The sequence below is a fragment of the Phascolarctos cinereus genome, unplaced genomic scaffold (assembly GCF_003287225.1).
Source record: "Phascolarctos cinereus isolate Bilbo 61053 unplaced genomic scaffold, phaCin_HiC Scaffold_7;HRSCAF=346, whole genome shotgun sequence".
NCBI lineage: Eukaryota > Metazoa > Chordata > Mammalia > Diprotodontia > Phascolarctidae > Phascolarctos > Phascolarctos cinereus.
This window is the reverse complement of record NW_027556180.1, coordinates 31,953,921-31,975,910: the sequence shown is the minus strand read 5'-3', so window position 1 is coordinate 31,975,910 and position 21,990 is coordinate 31,953,921. Positions and strand designations below refer to the sequence as shown.

The window sequence follows — 21,990 nt, the reverse complement described above, 5'->3', positions numbered from 1 at the left end:
GTATACAGAAAGGCGATGGCTCAGTGGATAGAGCACCAGGCCCAGAGTCAGGAAGAGCTGAGTTCAAATCTAGTTTCAGACGTTAACTGTGGGACCTTGGGCAAGTCACTTAACCCTGTCTGCCTCAGTTCCTCATCTGTAATATGAGCTGGAGAAGGAAATGGCAACCTGCTCCAGTATCTTTGCCAAAAAAAAAAAAACAAACCCAAATTGGGTCACAAAGAGTTGAACACAACTGTTTGCCTTGAAGAGTGAAATAGCAAACCATTCAGTATCTTTGCCAAGAAAACCTCATGGACAGCACTGGCATGTTATGGTCCACAGGTCTATGAAGAGTCAGACACAACTCAAAAACAATATACCTCTAATCGGGGAGAAGAGCAGTACTAACAACTTGATAGAGGGAGGATATTAAAAATGAACTTTTCCAACCAACTCATTCAGATTGTTACTAGAAGTCATACATTTCTACACAATGATCCATCCTAATATAGAAAACACAAAATATTTCTGTATATTTCATAAAGTATTAACCCTATGCAATTCAATAATTATGGAGAAGGTGATGGGGAGAAGGACCTTCCACTGAAAAGGGCAATCATCTCAATCACACATTGTAGCAAACATTCAAGAATTTTCCACATATGGGTAAAATCTGGAACCTACAATTTCTATTACTAACTTAAAATGCTTTTCATCAACATAACCTATGCTTAACTAAATGCAACATAAAAGTGAAGCTCAGAAAATTGGATTGCTCCCATTAAGGGTTCTGAGTTTCAGGCTAGGATACTGGGGAATTAACACCAATATAAGAAATCACATCTGTCACAAATCTTAAGAGATATAAAGAGTAGGGGAAGAAATAAATTCTGAGGTCAGTCAGGAATCCTATTTCATCCCCAAAGCAAGAAAATGAGCCCAGAGAAAATGATAGAGGTCAACCTCAAAGACACTGAACCTGGAGTGAAAGCCAAAGACAATTTAATTGTTGGACCACTGGATCACTGGCCTGAGAGTCAGGTGAGGTGGTTCTAACTTTGTGTCACTAAATCCCAGGAGCCCATGGATGACATGGGTAAGCCTGGATGATTCTTTTCTCCAGTCCTTTCTTACTCAAATATTTCAGGACTCTAAATAGGATGATCATAAGACCAAATACTGTTTAGACTCTTTTAGGATCCATTTGCATGTCGGGTTCCTTGCTGGTGCGAAATGTGAAAAAGCAACTTAAGATGGGTTATTATATTCTTTCCTAAAATAATATGGCCAAAAGGGCTCAGAGAAAGGTCAGAGGGCCAATGACAAGGCCTCAAGGTTTGAGGGCACTTCAGTTGTCCAACTTACACTTTAAAAGGACCCTATTTACAATGTACAAGTACTCAAAGGCCTGGGGGGGGGACCCACTAATCCCCCTAGCCCCTCCATCCTTCACTCACAAAGGTGAGACATCATCTCAAAGAGTAAGCTTCCAGGGCAAGGCAACTTTCCCGAGTTACTCTGCCTACCAGGAAGCTGCCTCTGGAGCACCAAGGTAGTAAATAGATTAAAACTGTGAAGCTAAATCTCCCTAGGAGAGAATCTGGGAGCAGTCAGCGCAGCAGCTAAGTCAGGAGGGATGCTTTTAGCAAGTACAAAAGAATCAGCTCTAAAATTAGTTTGAGTTTCTCTGATGGGGCAATAATTACGAGACAGAAGCTGAAACATCGTTCATCATCCAGGGTACTTAGGTGGGAGAAAACAGAGTATTCTCTGTGTCTATGTTTCTCCCCCAGCTCTCCAGCTGAAGTGGGGAGCTGCTTTGAACAAGTTCAATCCTAGGATGACTCATTACAGAAATAGTCTAGTGAGAAGAGACTTGTATTCTCTCGCTAGTAATTGGTCTAAGCATTTTAGACTTCTACATCTCCATTTGTGAAATAGCAGTTCCTACTCCCAGTGCTCCTAGAGACAGGTTAGAACACTAAAGGGACATTTGGATTTCCTCAGAGGAAATCTGATAGGTAAATATCAGGGGCTGATATTCCCGGGGACTATAGAGGAAAAGGAGGACTGATAAGATCATTGGTTTATCCATATCTGCTTGTCAGTACATTCCTAGAACATGTTAGTGTTTGGTAAGCAGCTGACACTTGAACCTACATTTGACCTGAGTTCTCTTTATTGGTTACCTATTAGTTAAAAACACACTAAATTTAAAAACAAAACAAAAAACCTAATGATGGTAGCATGGGGCAGTGGAAGGAACATGGAGTTTGGAGTCAGACAACTCCAGCTGGAATGCCTACATGACCTGGAGTAAGAAACTTTGCTTCTGTGTATCTCAGTTTCCTCATCTGTAAAATGAAGGAGCTGAACTAGAAGAATTAGGAAATTCCCTCCAGTTCTAACCCTGCGGATATTTGATCACATCTTTTACAACGACCATTTACCCTGGCAAGGCACAAGTTGGAAGAAAGATGTATCAAAGGGAGTGATAGGAAACTGTAAACAGTTAGCAAAGGATTAACCCGCAGATATCAAAGACAAGTTGGCCAAAGAAAAAGACCCTGTGATGTGTTGTGATTATTGTGCATCCCTGATTGAATGGTTTCGAGAATTTGAATGGGCAATTTCACCTGAGATGATTCAGAAATCTCAAATAAAAATCTTCCAAATGTAGCAGAATGTTTCCATTTGTGTTGAACTGCACCATGATTAATTCATTTGGGATAGTCCCCCTGGAGAAACTGCCTTACATACACAATTGTCAATATAATTTGCCATGAGTGATCAACCCTCCATCCTATGAATGGTGAAGACCTAATGGGAACCATTACACGTTGTAGGAAAGATGGCTTCCAGTTCAATGGAGTGGGGAAGGGGGAACCCTCTCTTCTCAATGAGAATTGAGCCCATTGCCTTAGACTTAGTGTACTGGACTAGAGTATGGAGTAAGCAGGAAAGATCACCTGAGCTAGCCAGTGAAATTCAAAAATGCTTTTATTGTGTTTACTCTGTATAAGACAGGGTGATAAATGCTAAATTCCAATGATGAGAAAAAGCATGGAATGTCAGAACTGACAGGACTTTGTTAATGTTAAGAAAAGAGGAAACTGAAACCCATAGATAAGATGAGGCCTCTGGAAAGACATCTAGATGACCCCAGAGCATCATCTCCACCCATCCAGCCATCCACCAGGAAACCAAGAATCAGAGGCAACCCAGTAAGGGAATCATGCCATCAGCCTTGCCAGCCCTGCCTTTCCACCCCACTTGGTGCCTCTTACTCTTGCTCTGGAAACCACTGTTAGATCAAATTTTATTGATCTTGGATTTTTCAAAGGGAGTGACAGTGGACTGCACTAGGATCCCACTCACCATCTCTGTAACTCCCCAGACCAAAACTCCCTTCCCTGGCCACAACTCTTCTATGCATGTTATATTTCCTATCAGAAGAATATAAGCTCCCTGGGGGGGGAACAATCTCACTTTTTGTTTTTGTATCCCCAGTACCTAACATAGTGCCTGGCATGTAGTAGGTTCTTAACAGACACTTAGTAAGTCATTCATTCATTCATCCATTCATTCTTTGGCCAAAGTTACACATGGCTGTTCTGAGCCAGCACTAAATCCATTATCTCCAGTCTTATTGTTCCTCATTCTTCCTCGATTTATTAGTCTTGGCATGCCCTACTCATGAGTCAGCTGTTCTTAAAGCATTTTCTTCAAGACATTTGTGTGATTGTTTTATTGGGGGAGAGGGCAGAACTATCGATCAAAACTCATTCCAGAGAACTGTTCCTTTTGGAGTTAAAACATCTAACATTGGTGCAACAAAACATCTAAGGCACACATGGTCTGTAACTTCTAATCTCCAGGGAATTCTGGGGAAAGGCCCTTCCTCTTCCTTTCCACAGTCCTTTACTACAACCAACAGGAAAGGCTGGAAAAGGGCCTCTAAATCTGCAAGGAAAATAAATACTTTGTTTTGGATTTAGTGTCAGCCTTAGCAAAGGTAAAGTAGCCAAAGCCTGTTGTCAGAGTTACCAGCTTCCTTTTCCTGGGCTCTCCCCACTTCCACCCACCCTGCTCTGTACCCCGACTTTCTCTTAACAGGTAAGGCAGCAGGTAGCACATGGAGAGGTTTGAAACAGAGGGCCATCCCTCCTTGATGACCCATAAATCATGCAACAAAGGCTGCCTACACGTAATATAGACTTCCTGTGCAGTCTATACATAGGGACTGATCCAGGCTTAGCTACTTCTACCCCAAAATTAACACTATGAGGACCAAAAAAGATGATAATAGCTGCACAATTCCTCTGAATTCTTGGGTTCCTTTGTCATCCCTATACAGATGATTCACGGATCTATATGTTCTTTTCTAGCCTCTCTCCTGAGCTTCTGTCCCACATTAACAGTGTTTGGTGACCAAAAGGATCTTGAACTGAATGCCCCATTGGTACCTCAAACTCAACATGTCCAAAACAGAACTCATCCTCTTTTCCCCAAATCCTTCCTTCTTTCCACCTTCCCTATTTCTATAGAAGGCACCAACATCCTCCCAGTCACCCAGCCCCACCCCCTTGGTATCACCCTTGCCTCCTCACTCTCACTCCCTCCACACTTAGGATCCTTTGCCAAATCTTGTCTCCTCTGCCTTCACATCTCTCATTTAGTCTCCTCTCTACTCACATAGCTGCCACCCTAATATAGTTCTTATGTTGCAATAGTCTTCCGGTTGGGATGTATGAGTGTTCAAAAGGGACTAGCATCTCTGGTGGAAGGGCTTGCTGAGCCCCTTTCAGGGCTGCTCATCCACCTTTGGTGTCTACATGGCACTCAACTCTCACCTGTGGCTCCAAGAAGCTGTAGCATGTGCAATGGCCGTACCCCAGGAAAACTTTCTCAGCAGATGGGCTTAACCAAGTTGAGAGTAACCGACAGGCCTCAAACCCACTGGTGAGCTAGAGGGATGTCTACCCTAAGCATGTGAAGACTCCCCCCCGCCCCGGTGGAATGGGCAGATGAGAACAGTTTGGTCCAAAGCCAGGAAGGCAGCTGAAGCAGGCACTGTGGAGGGTTTAGAGACTGGTCAGCCATGAAAAGTCATCCACTGCATCCCAAGCCATCACCAGCCATCCTGACTTTTGTCTTACCATTGGACTTCGATAACTCTGGAAGAGAGAGTGAGGCTAACGACTTTGTGCAACTCTGCGTCACTTAAACTCGATTCACTCATGAGTCAAGACATCACCTTGTGATGTTACTGGTCCTCTTCAAAACACAAAGGACAAACATCAGCCTTCTGGTGGGTCCCTCTGCCTCAAGTCTCTTCCAACTCCAATCTGCCCTCCATTCAGCTACAAAGGTGATGTTCCTACAGTGCAGCTCTAACCATATAGTCCCCCTGCTTAATAACCTCCAATGGCTCCCTATTACCCAGAAGATTCTCTATTTAACATTTAAACATCACAGCAAGGTCAGGCTATTGGCTCTCAACCAACTTAATTTACTCATTTGTGTTTCACCTATAAGCTGTCTCCTAGTAATTAATTAAATACCCTCAATATAGCCATTCTTTTGCTCTATGCTCTCTAATGATGTTTCCAAATGATTTCCTTGTCCTAATTCAAGATACTCTAGATCTAAGAAAGAGTAAACAGACCTAGTAGTCACCCAGTTTTGCTATGTTTTGGTTAAACTAAGATTTCCCAAAGGATTATTTCTTAAAAACCCACTTATAGCGCCCTTAATTAAAAGAACAACACAGGTATCCCTCAACAAAATGTGGCCCATTCATAGATAAGAAGCTACTTTGGATGACAAACATTCAGTTCTATCCTCCAGTAGATAAGATAGGGAAGTAGTCCATGGCATAAGTCAGAACTAAACAACAAATAAGAATGGAACATGAGATAACCAAGAGAAGAAACAAAAAGGAATGACTGACCAGGGCTTTCTAGTATTTGGTGAGATAACTGAAGTTGAGTCAGAACTACAAAAACAGGACAGGAAAAATAGGGCCAATCCAGAGTGAGAGAAAATTAGGCTGGCATGTGAAGAATTAAAAGGGTAATTTTGCTGCAGTGGATGGAGCTCTGGGCTTGGAATCAGGAAGATCAAATCCAGCCTCAAACACTTCCCAGCTATGAGACCCTGGGTAAATCACGTAACCCTGTTTGCCTCAGTTTCCTCATGTATAACATGAGCTAGAGAAGGAAACTGCAAACCACTCCAGTATCTTTGCCAAGAAAACCTCAAACGGGGTCAGGAAAAGTCAGACATGACTGAAAAGACTTGAACAGCTCCAACAAGGGAAGCTGGCACACCTAGATGAAGGTGTTAGTGGAATATTCTAGTAATCTATGCTCAGCTCTGTGCTGCTAACAGGTTTATCAGTGACTTGAAGAAAGATATGAATGATGCATTTATGAAATGTTTGCTGGGAGGCATAACTAACATACTAGATAATTAAACCCCATAGAATTTGTTTATGGCATTCAATTCAATTCAATAAGCATCCTATGTCTGAATCCCTTGAAATTTTATTTCCAAAAATCTAGAGCACTTTCCAGATTCTTGGTTTTCCTTTTCTTCCCTTTCACAATTCTAAGACGAAATGTTCACTCCTCACCTCACCAAAACTCCCATTATTCCTACCCCAGCAACCATTTCTTGTTGTAGAGAATCAGAATTTCCCTTTATTGTTTACTCTTCCTTTTGAGGGTTGCAATTATTCTTAAGTTAGGTTAAAAATATATTAGATGCCCCACTTTTGGCAGAGGAAGAGCTCTGGCAGATGTCCAAATAATTAAAGTCTTCTGTCATTACTGTATTTTGACACTGTGCCAGGTTTATGATTTCATTTCTTGAACTCTTCATCTATTTTTTCTTTCTGTCTAGGTGGTCTGTAGTATACCCCAACATTAATATCATCTTCTGCTTCTACTGATCTCTACACAAATGGTCTCCACCATACTTCCCCACTGCGATTCCAGACTTTCTCAGCTGAATATATCTTTTTACTCTACAATGCTACCACAACCCAAACATGTTTATGTATTCTGGTTCTTTGATATAAGGTATGCCCTTCCAGATCTATATTCCAGCTATAGATTGCATTCCAAATTTGCCTCCTTGTAGTGGAATCTACAGTTCGTCCTATTTGTTATCAACATGATACCTATGATACTTCAAAGTATATAAAGAATCATTGTGGAAAGGTATCATTCGAGAGGTTTGGTTTTTTTCTGCATCTCCCTCTAAAATGTCATTTCCATAATCCAAGCAGATAGGTAGCATAATACATAGCATTTTGGACTTGGAGTCAGGAAGACCTGAGTTTGAATCTGGTTCTGACATTTACCATCTGTATAAACTTGGGCAAGTCTTTTAACCTAGCTCAGCCTCAGTTTCCTGATATGTTAAATAAAGATAATAATAGACTCAAATGAGATAATATATGTAAAGCTCTTTGCAAATCTTAAAGTGCTACATAAATGTTAGCTAACATTATTATTATTATTGTAGTCTCAGAGCTTTGAAAAAAGAATATTATACATGTACATGTAGGACATAAATGTTCTAGTTACATTGTAATTGCTATATTTTATTCCATCGCAGTTTTTTCAAAATGTCTCTAATCTCCACTCCTGGCAACCCAAAGTTAACACATAAAATCTGATACTTCTTCAGAAGGTTTTGAGCTAAAATTGAGAGAGGAACTTCAGAATCCATTTTCAAGAAGGTTACTCTAAAGTTTGGTTCAGTCATAGGACATCTATCCCTCCTTTTTCGCTTTTTTCTTTACATGCATGTAACAAAAATCTCCCTGGAGTGGATCCACTTTGCAAAGGTAATGGAACCAGAAACAGGGGAACACAGTAGAAAAGATAAAATCCAAACTTTCTCCATCTACTAACTTTCTCCTCCCTATATTCTCCAATGTATCCCCCTCTATGTGGCTATTGGCAGGGGATAAAGATGTTCTCACTTGCTTTCAGGTTAATTTTCCCTCCTGAGAACCAGGTTGTGAACTAGTGTGGAAGATATTGACCAAAATCAATTATTACACAAGCCATGCTGAAGGAGGAAGAGCCTCTAGTTCCTTAATGTATAACTAAGAAATTCACTCTTAGAGTCTTTCTTAATTATTGCAGGTAAAATAAGGTTATTTAAACAGAAGATAGGAAGACAAAGAGTGGTGTTAATTGATTAGAATCTCCGTAATAGTAAGTACTATTAAGCTTCAGGACTTCGCTCCAGACATGCCTCCTTTCCTGGACTGGCTCCTCCTCTCCCAATGTATAACTAGATTTCTCTCTGTAGCTGAGACATGTACTTGGTGAGCAGCTGTGCGCCCTGGATCTCGTCAAGACTCAGAATTAGGGGAAAGCACCCTGATCAATACAATGACAGAAGACAAGGTAACCTACCTTATATTGTATTCATTTAATAATCAGACTTTGGGAAATCAACGGAGTACCTGTAGAAAGCCAGCATACACAGACATAGAATTTGGGTGGTGGGTATAGGTACCGTAGACACCAATAGCATCTTTTTTCTTTTGTCATTCTCTAATTCAACTCCAATATTCGTTTTCTCAAAAAGAATCTGATACAGGACTTTAAGGAACAACTTAAACATTTAAAATGACACTGCACATAATCTCCCCTTTGTCTTGATCCTTCCTGTGTTTAGAAAGTAAGACGAAAGGATGCATAAAAGAGGAATCAGCCTTCATAGAGAGGGAGGAGAGGCTCTCAAAAGATTTTTGGAAGAACCTGATTCTCTAGGAGCAACCAGGTTAAATCAAGGAAAACCATCAAAGATGGATGAAGTGGATATATCTTGGAAGCCCTTGAGGAAGAGAAAAACAAACAAACAAATAAATCTTTATTGAAGGTGAAGTCCAGATCCCTCTCAGTCCGAGATTCTGAGGTTTAGATTGCCAGTAGCATACCAGAAGGGTTAAGCCATTTGATAAATCCAGGGTGGGCTCTGGAACCTAGAGAGACCTGCTACGTTTTTGGTAGGGCTAGGAGTCCAGAAGAAAAGACTTGGGTGGCAGATACGATGGCAGTCTTAAAGCTTTATTTCATTTGATTCCATAAGAACTAGAAGCAATGAGAGAAAGTCGCAGAGGGGCAGATCTGGGCTCGCATGAAGCAGAACTTTCTAACAATTAGAGTTATCCAACAACAGAATGAGCTGCTTCAGAAGGTAGTGAGGTTCCCCACCACCAGAACCATGTCCTGGATGTTGTACAGGAAGTTTGTGCTTGCCTGTACATTAGTCAGTGGTCCCTTAGATTCCTCCCATTCTGAGATTCTGAGACTTTTTCCCTTGAAGGATGTGGAAAGGAGAGTTTGGAATAAATGGCACTTGCAACTGATCATGGCGGTAGCTAATCGGTGGGAAGAGGAAAGACGTGATTTTGGAGCCCCTTTTAGACCATCAATTCATCAAAAGTCACAATTTCCTGGTCACTGTACCAAAAAATTATCTGCAATCTACCCTAATTGGGAAATAAGGTTTGGCGGTGTCACTCAAATAGAAACAAGGGCCCTGATCCATGCATAAGGATCCCTGGTGAGTCGCATAATTGACTTAGTTTTAAAATGTAATGTTATCTATGTTTTGGTGTATTTTTATTTATTTTGTTAAGTATTTCACAATTTTATTTTAATCCATTTCCAGCAGCACTCAAGGGGTCACGTGTGTGTTTGATACTTCTGTTCTAATTAATTTACAGATTCCTAATTATCATGAGAGGCATCATGTTATAATGGATAGAAAGCTAGCCAGAAATTCAGGAGGATCTGAATTCAAGTATTACTTCTGACATAAACTGATTGTCATGTTTCAGAAAAAATTACATTATGCATCATTTCTATGGTTAAAGAAAGTGTCTATCGTTAAGCATCCCAAACATGTCAATGAAATATTAGGTAAAGAACAACTGACGCTCTCTATTAGTAGGGGGAGTTCTCCACTAATGGAATTATAGGTAATAATAATGATGATGATGATAACAATGGCGATCGAATATATCAACATCATCATCATAAAAGCAGCATTGCCAGAGTTCTGGATATGGAATCAGGAAGAGCTGGGTTCAAATCCTACCTCAGACATTTACTAGCTGGGAGACCCTGGGGAAGACATTTAACCTCTCTATAATGCCTTAGAACTCATCTACTAAGATACAGACAGGTTGTTTTGCATGGATGGAGAGTGTTTTCACTTCACAGACCCAAATAAAATTAGTATATACACACACACACACACACACACACACACACACACACACATATATACAGACATACGTCTATATATACATATACATATACATATATATATATATATAATTGATGAATCTCCAATTTTTAAAATAATCTGAATTGCCTATATTAAACATGAAATCTAAATGTAATCTTTCCACAGACATTCAAGACACACTTTGGGACCTTACAGGGCCTCAGTAAATACAGGAACATCACTTATCAACATACAATTAATATGCTGAGGTGCTACTGAGTGCTTCTGGAACAATGACGGATAAATCTATGTGACTAGGAAAGAACAAAGCCTAATTGTCACCAATTGTGATAGCTTCTATTGATATCTGTAATGTTCTATTTCACTTATAAACTCTATAATTTTGTTATTGTTTTCTCTATTCAAGGACTCAACTAGGGAGAGGTTTCTCTGAACTTCTTTTAAAAAAAATATTTCAATAACTGAATTTCAAAATAAATATTTCCTTTATTATTCTCTGTATTTTATTGAGTACATTTAAAAACATTATTCTGAGCATGGGTCCAAGGCTTTGCCAAGGACACCAAAAAAAAAAAATTAAATTAAAACCCCTGTTCTACAGTGATGGTGATAATCTGCAAACTTGGTTGTTGTCCCCCAGATCTGAAGTCATTTTTGTAAATCATTTGATAATCACCAAATTTAATTTCCCTTTTGTAGTTATTACTTTGTTTCCCCACTGCTAGCTACTGAGTTGATCCCTGAGCTGATGCTGGTGATAAGAATTATCAATCTCTTCAAGCTTCATCCTCATAGATATAATTCCGATGTTGAAGCCCCAACTGGAAAAGGTTTAAAATATACATGTAAGAAAAAGAAGGATGTCTGGTACTAGCCACCTGGGCCCAGCCATCCCAAGTTTAGTTCTGAATTAATAATGCACCAGTAGTGGGGGAGAAATGATTCATTGTTCTGACATTCCCATATTAAAAACATCTGTCAAATGCAGAGGACGCACTGTACAGTCAGGGAAGGAGAACAGCTCCAGCCTGGTCTAAAGGTCTTTATGAATTCTGTGTGTGAGCTGACAGGAATTTAATCTGCTCTTTTCTTCTGTCTGCCTTGTGCTCCATTCCCAGAAATTCACCGGAACTTTGCTCTTGGCTGTCTTCACTGCGGTGCTGGGCTCCTTCCAGTTTGGATACAACATCGGAGTGATCAATGCTCCCCAAGAGGCAAGTGTGATATTTCTAAAGATCAGATGAGTCTATCTCTCTTTTCACAAGGCCTTCGTCATTGACATAGTGTTTATCTGTCACCTGTTCCACCACACAGATTTGTTCTCAAGATATAAAATGTACCCATGTGCAGGGACACAGGGCAATCTTTGGCCTTCAGTCAGGTATTTCAAGCATGTTTCCCAAGAAAATAACTTGACTTTGACACTCACTAGACAATCTTCACTGTAAAAGAGAAGGATAATCATTAGTGATCTCTGACTCTGCCTGATTCCAAACCTCACATGGCAGGACTCCATATGCCCAATGGTGGTGTTGCATTATTTTTTAAAAGGAAAGGGGCAGGGTGGTGGGGGAAGCCTGCATTCACTCATTTTTTTCAGTAATCAGGAAAAAGAAGCTCCCAGGTACAAAAGAAAACCTGGAGAAAATGTCTCCCCATGTTACCCTCAGGTGTAATAAAAACTTCAAGGTAAAATAAGGATTGAGTCACTAAGGAGGGCAAAGGTAGAGTAGATGGTGACACGAGATGAGTTGTGTGGTATGACTAGGGTGTCAGAAGATTGTGCGAGTGAGAGCTGGAAGAGACTGGAGAAATGGTATAGCCCAACATGCTCTCTTTAGGAGGGGCACATCTAGAGGAAAGAGACATGGTTTTTAACAGAGCATGCAAGTCACAGTGGACACAGCATAAGTACTAAAGAATAAAACCACAGCAGAATCTGGGTGTGCTTGAGAAACAACATTTTCTCATGGAGAGTGTCAATGTTAGTCTGCAGCTGCAGCTGATGGACTTGGGGCATGGGGGCTGCCTATTCCTTCACCCCAGTGTTTTTTCATTAAATCAAGATATTAACTACCTTTTGTTAACTACCATACACAATCACTACAAAGATTAATGATGCTGTCAAGATCTTGGAGGTTCTGTAAAAAGTTACCTATTTTTTAAGTTACCCAATGCAGGATTTTCACTGTCTAATTCCATGCCTTGCAGAGGTTAGGAGGGCTTTATGAAGATGATGACATTCATTCCTTACCCATCGATCCAGAATAAATGGATTTCTTCCCAGGAAGCTTTGAGAAAATATTCTTCTTCCCTCACTAGAACCTGGTCCTTTTCCTCTATAGTCCCAGATATTTGGAAGCCCATGGAAATTGAGGCATGGATTTTATTACTCCCTTGGAGTAGAAGCTGCCATTGTCTGACAGCCCAACACAATGTCCTCTTCTCCCCACCTCATCCCCAAATCTCCTAGGCAATCATATCCCTTCAAATGTCAAAAATGTTAGTCCTAAAGCCAGCGCAGTCTCTAACCGGTACCTCCAAATCCCTTCATACATCAGAGCCACACAGAGAGGGGGTAAAGAGGGGGTTAAGAGACATGTGGATAGGGCATAGCAGAATAGACCAGAAATGAGTCATTCTTCCTGGGCAACTGGCTACCTAAGGGACAATGTCCATGTGACCAGGTGATGGGAAGGATGGGATGGAAGAAGGGCACACGTTGGAGCCTCTCGTGGGCTTATGTGAATGGGGCCTGAGGTGGTGGCATGAGAAACCATCTCTGTGATCGTGCATGAGACTGACTGTGTTTGACACATGTGGAAGCTTAGCAAGCTGCTTGGCATTTAGGATCTACAATCAGAGTTAGAAGGGACCTCAGCGGTCACTCAGTCGAATTCCATCTTTATAAAGATGAAAAACCAAGGTCTAGGAAGTTAAATGACTTGAACGAGGCCACACAGGCCATAAGCATCAGAAGCCAGGTTGAACTCAGGTCCTCTCACTTGTGTTGCATTTGCTCCAAGCATTTTCTTAAACTGGAAAGGTTTGCTTCTCTACTATAGTCTCCCTAGTTATCACTTCAGCACTCTGAGGAAGATGGTCAGTACAGCTGCTGTTCCCGTGAACCAGAGAAATGAAAAGGTCCCACGATTGGCAAACACAGCCAAGGTCCCGAGGCCAGGGCCAGAAAGAGAGGCCAAGGCTCCTGGTCCCCAAAGCGATGTCCTTTTCCATTCATCCTCTTCCCAGTTGATGTTTAAACAGAGTTACGCAAGGACAGTGTCATCATAATTTCAAAAGTCTCTACCAAAAATAAACAACAAACCTCTGTGTCAGTACTTCCATGGAACTCTTGGGTGTCTATGCTCCCTCCACTAGTGATAGTGATAGCAATTAAGATGGTGATGGTGATGACAATGATGACGATGATGATGATGATGATGATGATGACGACGATGATGAAGGAATAGCATTGATTTAGCCCTTTACGGTTTGCAAAGAACTTTACCTATTATCTCATTTGATCCCCACCACAACCCTGAGAAGTAGGCGCTACCATTATTCCCATTTTACAGATGAGGAAACTGAGGATGAGAGAGGTTAAGTGACTTGTCTGGAGCCACAAGAATCTGAGTCAGGATTTGAACTCAGGTCTTCCTGACACCAAGTTCAGTGCTTGTAGAGGTAGTACAGTAGTAGTACAGTGAGCCTAGAGTCAGGAAAAACTGAGTTTAAATCCTGCCTCAAATACCTATTGTGTGACCCTTTGCAAGTCACTTAACCTCCATCTGTCTTAGCTTCTTAAGATAGGAATAGCAAGCACCGGCCCTGAATTCAGGAGGACCTGAGTTCAAATCCAGCCTCAGACACATAACATTTACTAGCTGTGTGACCTTGGGCAAGTCACTTAACCGCATTGCCCAGCCAAAAAAAAAAAAAGATAGGAATAGCAATAATAGATAGGGCAGCTAGGTTGCTAAATGGTTAGAGTACTGGGCCTGCAATGAAGAAGACTCTGATTCCTGAGTTCAAATCTGGCCTCAGACTCTTACTAGCTATGTGACCCTAGGCAAGTCACTTCACCTTGCTTGCCTCAGTTTCCTCATCTATAACAAGAACTGGAGGAGGAAATGGCAAACCACTCCAGTATCTTTGCCAAGAAAACCCCAAATGGAGTCATAAAGAGTAAGACACGGTTGAAAACAACTGAACAACCACAAAGCCTCTCAGGGTTGTGAGGATCAAATGAGATAATATTTGTAAAACATTTAGGACAATGCATGGCACATGGTAAATACTTGTTTCCTTCCTTCCTTCCTTCTTTCTTCTCTCACTTCCTTCCTCCCTTTCTTCCTTTTTTCTTCCTTCCTCCCTTCTTTCCTCTCTCCCTTCCTTCCTCCCTCCCTTTCTTCTCTTTTTCCTTCCTTCCTCCCTCTTTCCCTCCCTTCATTTCTTCTCTCTCCCTTCCTTCCTCCCTTTCTTCCTTTTTTCTTCCTTCCTTCCCTCTTTCCTTCCTCCCTTCTTTCCTCTCTCCCTTCCTTCCTCCCTCCCTTTCTTCCCTTTTTCCTTCCTTCCTCCCTCTTTCCCTCCCTTCCTTTCCTCTCTCTCCCTTCTTTCCTCCCTCCCTCCCTCCCTTCTTTCTTCTCTTCCTTTTTTCCTTCTTTCCTCCCTCTTTCCCTCCCTTCCTTCTTTCCTCTCTCCCTTCCTTCCTCCCTTTCTTTTTTTCTTCTTTCCTTCCTCCCTCCCATTTTCTCTCCCTTCTTTCTTCTCTCCCTCCCTTCTTTCCTTCCTTCCTCTCTCCCTCCTTCCTTCCCTCCCTTCCTTCTTTCCTTTCTTCCTTCCTCCCTCCCTCCCTTCTTTCACCACTAGTCTAGGTGGGAACCCATCTATGAATCATAGACATGGCCTCTCATACTTCCTCTACGGACTATCTACCTGATGTGTGGAGGCCTCCCTGATGTGTGGAAGCCTCCCTCTACTTCTTTTAATATTTTCTGAGCACCAATGCAGCCCCTGGTCTCTTGATTTGTTGTCCCTTACTGCATAAAACCAGCCCACCTTCTTTTCAGGACATACAAGTCTCTGTTGATGTAACAACAACAAAAATCAATAACAACCCACTAAGTCATCAGAGTGTTTACCATATAACAAATTCAATAAAAATTTATTACCAGCCTACTAAATGCAAACCACTGTGCTAGGCAACAGAGATACAAAGACAAAAACAAGATAGTCCTTGCCTTCAAGGGACTTCCATTCTACTAGGATATAGACCATGCACACTGTATACAGGCCAGGTAATGGAACATGCACACTGTATCCGTGCCAGGTAATGGGGGGAAGGAGAAAGTATTTCCTACAGAGATCCACTGAGAATACAGGACCCGAGTCAGTCCTGAATATCTCATACTCCATGTTTTAATTTGCTTTCCTTTACTTTAGATAATTGTAACGCACTACAGGAGTATACTGTCTGACTCTCTGGATGAAGAGGAGCCTTACAACTCTACAGATGTATACACACCCACTCAGCCGTCAACAATTGACTATGGAAAAAAAGCAATTAATCCAGACCCATCCACTCCCATAGTCATCATGTATTGGTCCCTGTCTGTGTCGAGCTTTGCAGTTGGTGGAATGATCGCCTCGTTCTTTGGTGGATGGCTAGGAGACAAACTAGGAAGGTATGACAATTCCATGGATGCTAAGCACAAGGAGATATTTAGCATTTTGTTTTGGGGAAAGTAATTCACATTTTGATTTACAAATTATTTTAAAGCTCTTTTATACAATTAGCTTTAGGTTTTTGTTTAAGGCATGTTAGGATTAGCCTAGGCTTACACTGCACCAAATAAAGCCCCAATTCTCATGCTTACAACAGAATTCAGCATCTTGGTCATTCAAATACTAGATCAATTCTCATTAAGATGAAATCAATTCCCCTGAGTGCCCAGTCACAAAATGTGTCCCATATAATTATTCCACACATTTTTCAGAGATTTACAGTTTTTAAAGCAACATACTAAAATAACCCCATCAGGCAGTTATATGTTCACCCCAATTTACAGATGAAGAAACTGAAGATTGGGGAGGGTGGGTGACTTGCATAGGGCCACACAGATAGTAGAAATCAGACAAGCCCTTCTGCAATGAAGTCATGTGTCTTGTTGACTACACCATGCTGCCTCTTTGCCCATGTTTGCTGATTCATGTTGTCAAAGAAGAGCAGAACAATTGTTTCCTTTCTAAAATCATTTCTCCAAGGTACTGTAGAGCCTCGAGTGTAAAATGAGGGGGCTGCACCAGGTAACCCAGCTCTAAATCCTACACTTCTGATGATCTTTATTGGCAGAGAGAATATACCCCTGGGTCCACTTTGTCCTGTAGATTTGAATCCTTTGGGGCATGTGGCACCTAAAGCTGTTTTCCTTTCCCTCACTTCATGAGGAAGCAAATTCTGGACTATTCAAGGAAATGTATTTTTTTTTAATTGTCTTACCTCCATACAGAATTCTGTATTTTTAAATCAAAAGAATAGGACCAATGATGACAGGATGTTTAGCTATTTAGATTTTTTCAGAACCTGCTCTAAATTACAAGGCTTCTCTGACTGGTGTCTTAAAATGCTGACAGCTTCTTCCTCCTGTGCCTGAGCTTGTCATTTGGCACAATTAGGCTCTTAGCAGTTGTAAGGAAAAAATCACCTTCAGTGTCATAATTCTTCTTCTTAATTAAAGGATAACAGCTCAAATTATATTGATTCATTTTGTAGAAGGGGCTATTGTCTAACCTAAAAAGATAAAATAGCCATTTTTAACATGGATATTTGGCCCAGTTTAAGTTGGAATCTTGAAAACAAAGATTTTTAATTGGTCTTCAACATACATACAAAGTAAACCTAATTATTCTAAAATTAAATGAAGTATTTGGTTAAACTAATTCATCTGGAAGATCTTGATGTTTTATAACATCTTAATTCCCCCCCAAGGGCAGAAACAACTTTTTAGCTTTAACCTTTCATCCTTTAGTAAGACCCATCACCACAACCCAAAGTCTAAATGTCTAATGTACTTCCAACAACTAGAGTCTCCAAAATTATTCATTGTGTTACAGAATGTGAGAGGGCAAAAAAAATCAGAGATTCTATGCTCTTATTACTTCAATGAATTTAGAGGTTAAATAGAACTCTGCAAAGATACAGGAATAAAATATCTCCCCCCAAATTAGCTTCTTCAGTGGTTCATTAAAGGGGACCATCAACAGTCCCCTTGAAGAGATGTATACTTTGCATTAGGTTTAGACCTCGGAGGTTCCTTCCGATGCCACAGTTTCCAGATTCTCTATTTCTCATATAGTTGCTAAGGTTATTTCTTACATAAAGCATTCTTTGCCTGGTTATCTTCCTCCTTTGGAGATGATGTACAGTAGACATTGGTGATGTTTAATAGTATTTTATAAGTTCCAGTTGGAAAGGCTGTTTATTTCCTAATTACCATGATTTTATTTTAAATAAATGGTCATTAGGTGACCAATGGTGCACAGATTATGCCCATGTGCTCCAAAAAGCTCAGTTTTCCTACAGGTACAGTAAACTGAGTCACAGAAGATATAGCATGATTTTGAGTTCAAGTTAAATAAGCATTAATTAGGCACATACTGTGTACAAAATACTATGTTAGCTCAAGCAGAGACAAATATGAAAAACAGCCTAGGCCCTGCCCTGAAGGAGCACAGAGCCCTCCCAATTATGCAGTTTCTATGAAAATTCTAATTTACTTGAACAATTAAAAAAAGCATTTACTCAAGTTAAAGGATGATCTCATTTAGAGGAAGGTTTCTTAACCTTTTTTTGTGTGTCATGAAGAAATCTGGTGATGCATGCGAACTCCTTAAAATAATGTTTTTAGATATGTAAAATAAAATACAGGATTACAGAGGAAACCAATTATATTGAAATGCGGTTATCAATTTAAAAAAACCAAATTCATAGACCCCTTGAAATCTCTGTTTCCTAGTTTACAAACCTCTGATTTAGAGGGAGGTTACTATTTAGAGAAATATAAACATGTAAGTATAATAAGGTATCTTCCTCAATAATCATCTATTTTCAATTACTCCTAAATCAAATCATGACCATCTTTCAAGGCACAGAAGAAAGCATCCTTCTAACCTTCCTGGAACTTTTCATTAAGAGTCAAAAGCCCTTCGGGGTATAGAAAGTGCCCAGCTCCCATTCTTCAGGATTTCAAGGGAATCTGGCATCAAAAGCCCTCGGAAGCAACTTCTATTAGTTAGCCTTTCTTTTTCTCCAGCAGGACAGAACTGTTTGATTATAATTACTCAGGAAGGGGGATCCACTTGTCCTTTCAATCCCTCTGCTTCCTCTTTCCCTTGCACCTAAGAAACACTACATGATCTCACAGCTTGGTCTGAATGAAAGGCCCAATACTGTCATTTTTCCCATCTGTAGCCTCTCTATTGGCCAATTTTTAAATCATTCCTCACCGGATCCCCTAAAATCAGAGGTAGAAGCTTCCAGAACTTAATTAACTCGCCTCAAATGTTTGCCTAGCAATCATTACTAAAACAAAATTGGGTACCTCTTCTCTCTGTAGAAGAATGTTTTCTGTTAGAAACATAGGGTTAGAGGGAAACCAGAGCCTGTCCCAGGGCTCCACTCAGCATAATAAGAAGGTTTTTTTTAAGAGCTGTACAAGGAAATCTTCACAATATCATTTTTCCTCCAGTCAAACTCCCCACACACAGAGGCTTCTTTTGGAGCCCCCACCATGTCTTTCTGAAACCCACTGACCCTCTATTCCTAGTTCCATTTCTCTTTCCATAAAGATATTACCTCTATCTGTGCAGTCTAAAATTTCATCAAATACATTCTACTTTTGTTCTTGGCAAGGCAGCTGGGGCTAAGTGACTTGCCCAGGGTCACCCAGATGTTGTGTCAAGTGTCTGAGGCCAGAGTCAGGTTCTCCTGACTCCAGGGCTGGTGCTCTATCCACTGTTCCACCTAGCTGCCCCAACAAATATGTTCTTAATGCCCCAATGTTTTGACTAGAGATCATTCAAATATAGCAAAATCATGATCTAGGAAGTCCTTATCTGGCACAATTCAAGTAAGGAAACTGAGGTCCAGGTGAGAAAGCAGAAATTACAGAAAACTATTAAAATAAAAAAGCAGTGTGTTTGTTTTAGTTCTGAATTTACAGCCTCTGCATATATTTGTTTTTAATTCATTCTAGAATTAAAGGAATGTTGGCTGCAAACAGTCTCTCACTGATTGGATCTCTCTTGATGGCAATAGCTAAATTTGGACCATCTCACATTCTGGTCATCTCAGGCAGATTCATCTCAGGACTATATTGTGGTAAGCTGCTTCTGGTGTTTTTGTCAGGATAGCTTTTTAAGGCCAGTGCTCATTGGTAATCAAAAGCTCTGAAAGCCACAAGCATCCTTGGAGGAGAAGAGAGCAGGAAAGAGACAGAGGTAAAATGCTGGGCATTTGGGAGGTTGAGCACTCTGAAGAGAGGATAGCAACATGTGCTTACAGTCATATTATGACACATAGATGTATATGCCTGAAAGGTCGCTATTTCTTCCTTTCTGGGCTAGGGCAAGAGGCTATCCCCAAAGTTATTGCTCCTCAGTCCCTGGGTCTCATCTACTCATGTCTTTGTCAACAAGGCCTTGACAAGCTATGAACCTGAGCCCCTCCCCGCAGCCACTACTATCATGGATGTGACGTTCTCAAGTTAGAGTCAAGCAAAGACAGCCGGGAGCCTGTAGGTGTGGGTGGCAGAATGGATAGCCAAACCTACATGTATCATAAATGTGTGACATCGCCAAAGACGATGCCTTGGAAGTTTATACATTCTGTAAAGTTGTTGTCAAGAATATCATAATTATTTTTGTAACGAAAGGATGCTTCTGAAATATAGGTAGCTATTATCTGAGCATGAGATATCATTGTTAGACTGGCAGCTTGTTAGAAACAATTTTTCAAAATTTCTGAGTCAACAAATCAGCAAAGACCAGAGCCAAGGGCACATTTGCTCAATTTGTGAGAAAAATAAATGAGCCCCATTTTTAATCTTTTAAGTCGTGAACAGCCAGGAAGCCCTGATCCTGCCAACCTGCCAGTGAAGTGTTTTTCAAATTAGTTTAATGTTTCCATTACCTCAAACTGCAGCTTCCTTTTGAGACACTAATGCCTCCCCATCTGTTTTTGGTTATCATTCCTATTTAGGGGGGAAAAGAGTGCATATTCTTGTTAAAGAGCTGCCAGGGTGAAAAACTGAATCAAAATGTTGACAATGTTTTAACCTCCAGAACAGAGAAACTCTTTGGGATTTCCTGTGACCAGGTGAATTCAGCCAAAGCCTGAAATGTCCACAAGCTGGCTGCTAAATTAAAGATCTCTCCCTCACCTCACCCTGGGTAAACATGGTGGCATTGGAACCAGCAGTTTATCAAAAAGGCATCTACAGAGAAACAGCAAAGTACATACCATCGACCCCAGGGGTTTCTAGTTTCTATAGGGGTCTTTAGAGTTGAACCATTTATTGTCCAAATCTCAGAATTGGTAGGTCCCAATACGTATGAATGATGAATATCCCAAAGTGGCCCCATGGATTTGAATCTACACTGTTCAAAGTTATCCTTATGTAAATATGGCTCTTGGTTCCAGACCAAGGGAAAGGTGCAGTGTGAATCTGAATGATGTGACCACTTCAGGAGATTCATTATTCTCAGTAATCGTAAGTTCCCATCAGAGAGCCCACCTTCACAACTATGGATTCACCTACACAATTTCCTCGTCTCTAAGCTTTTGCCAAGGTATGCACTTATTTATTCTTTGCTGTTGTTGTTGTGTAGTCTTTCAGTCATGCCCTACTCTTCATGACCCCATTTGGGGTTATCTTTGGCAAAGATACTGGAGTAGCTTGCCATTTTCTTCTCCAGCTCATTTTACAGATAAGGAAACTGAGGCAAACAGGGGGGTGTTAAGTGACTTGCCCAGGGTCACACAGCTAGCAAGCATCTGAGGCCAGATTTGAATTCAGGAAGTGGAGTCTTCCTGACCCTAGCTGCCTCTGATCAAAAACTATCCTAACCAAAAATTCTATAATTCAATTCAATGTCCATTTATATTATATCATATCACACTGTTATGCCATGTCATATCATGTTACATTGCGCTATGTTATGATACCATATCATGTGGTATCATAACATCATATCATGTTAAGTTATATTACATTATGTTATATTACATTGTGTTATGTTCTATGATATTATATTTTATGTTATATATTGTTTTGTGTTGTGGTATTAAATTTCAATTAATTACATGAGCTCAACATCACATTATGTTATATGACAGTACTATTATGTGAAAAGCATTTATTACGTGCCTGAGATACTGAGGATACAAAGACAAATAAACCAATGCCTGCCCTCAAGGAGCTTACATTTTATCAACGAAGATAATATGTAAATAAGTAAGTAAAACATATACCCACAAAGTAATTGGAGGGAACTACTAGTAGCTGTAGGGATAAGGTAAGGGTACATGTACAAGGTGGAGCTTAAGTGGAGCACTGAAGGAAATTTGTCATTATAAGAGGCAGACTGAGGAGGGAGTGCATTCCAGACACAGAGACAGCCCCTGCAAAGAATGGAGATGGAGAGTTACATGTGAGGAACAGC

General features: G+C 40.6%; 1 protein-coding gene across 1 annotated transcript in view; it reads left to right on the top strand.

Annotated features, from left to right (window-relative positions):
- Positions 1-8,169: 8,169 nt before the first annotated feature.
- The window catches only part of SLC2A2 (solute carrier family 2 member 2), a 43,205-nt gene continuing 29,384 nt past the window's right edge, over positions 8,170-21,990 (top strand). Inside the window, exons 1-4 of the mRNA XM_020980376.2 lie at positions 8,170-8,411; positions 11,385-11,480; positions 15,712-15,953; positions 19,524-19,648. Of these exons, the coding sequence (XP_020836035.1) occupies positions 8,397-8,411; positions 11,385-11,480; positions 15,712-15,953; positions 19,524-19,648 (478 nt within the window). The 5' untranslated portion in view covers positions 8,170-8,396. The remainder of the gene's footprint in view (positions 8,412-11,384; positions 11,481-15,711; positions 15,954-19,523; positions 19,649-21,990) is intronic.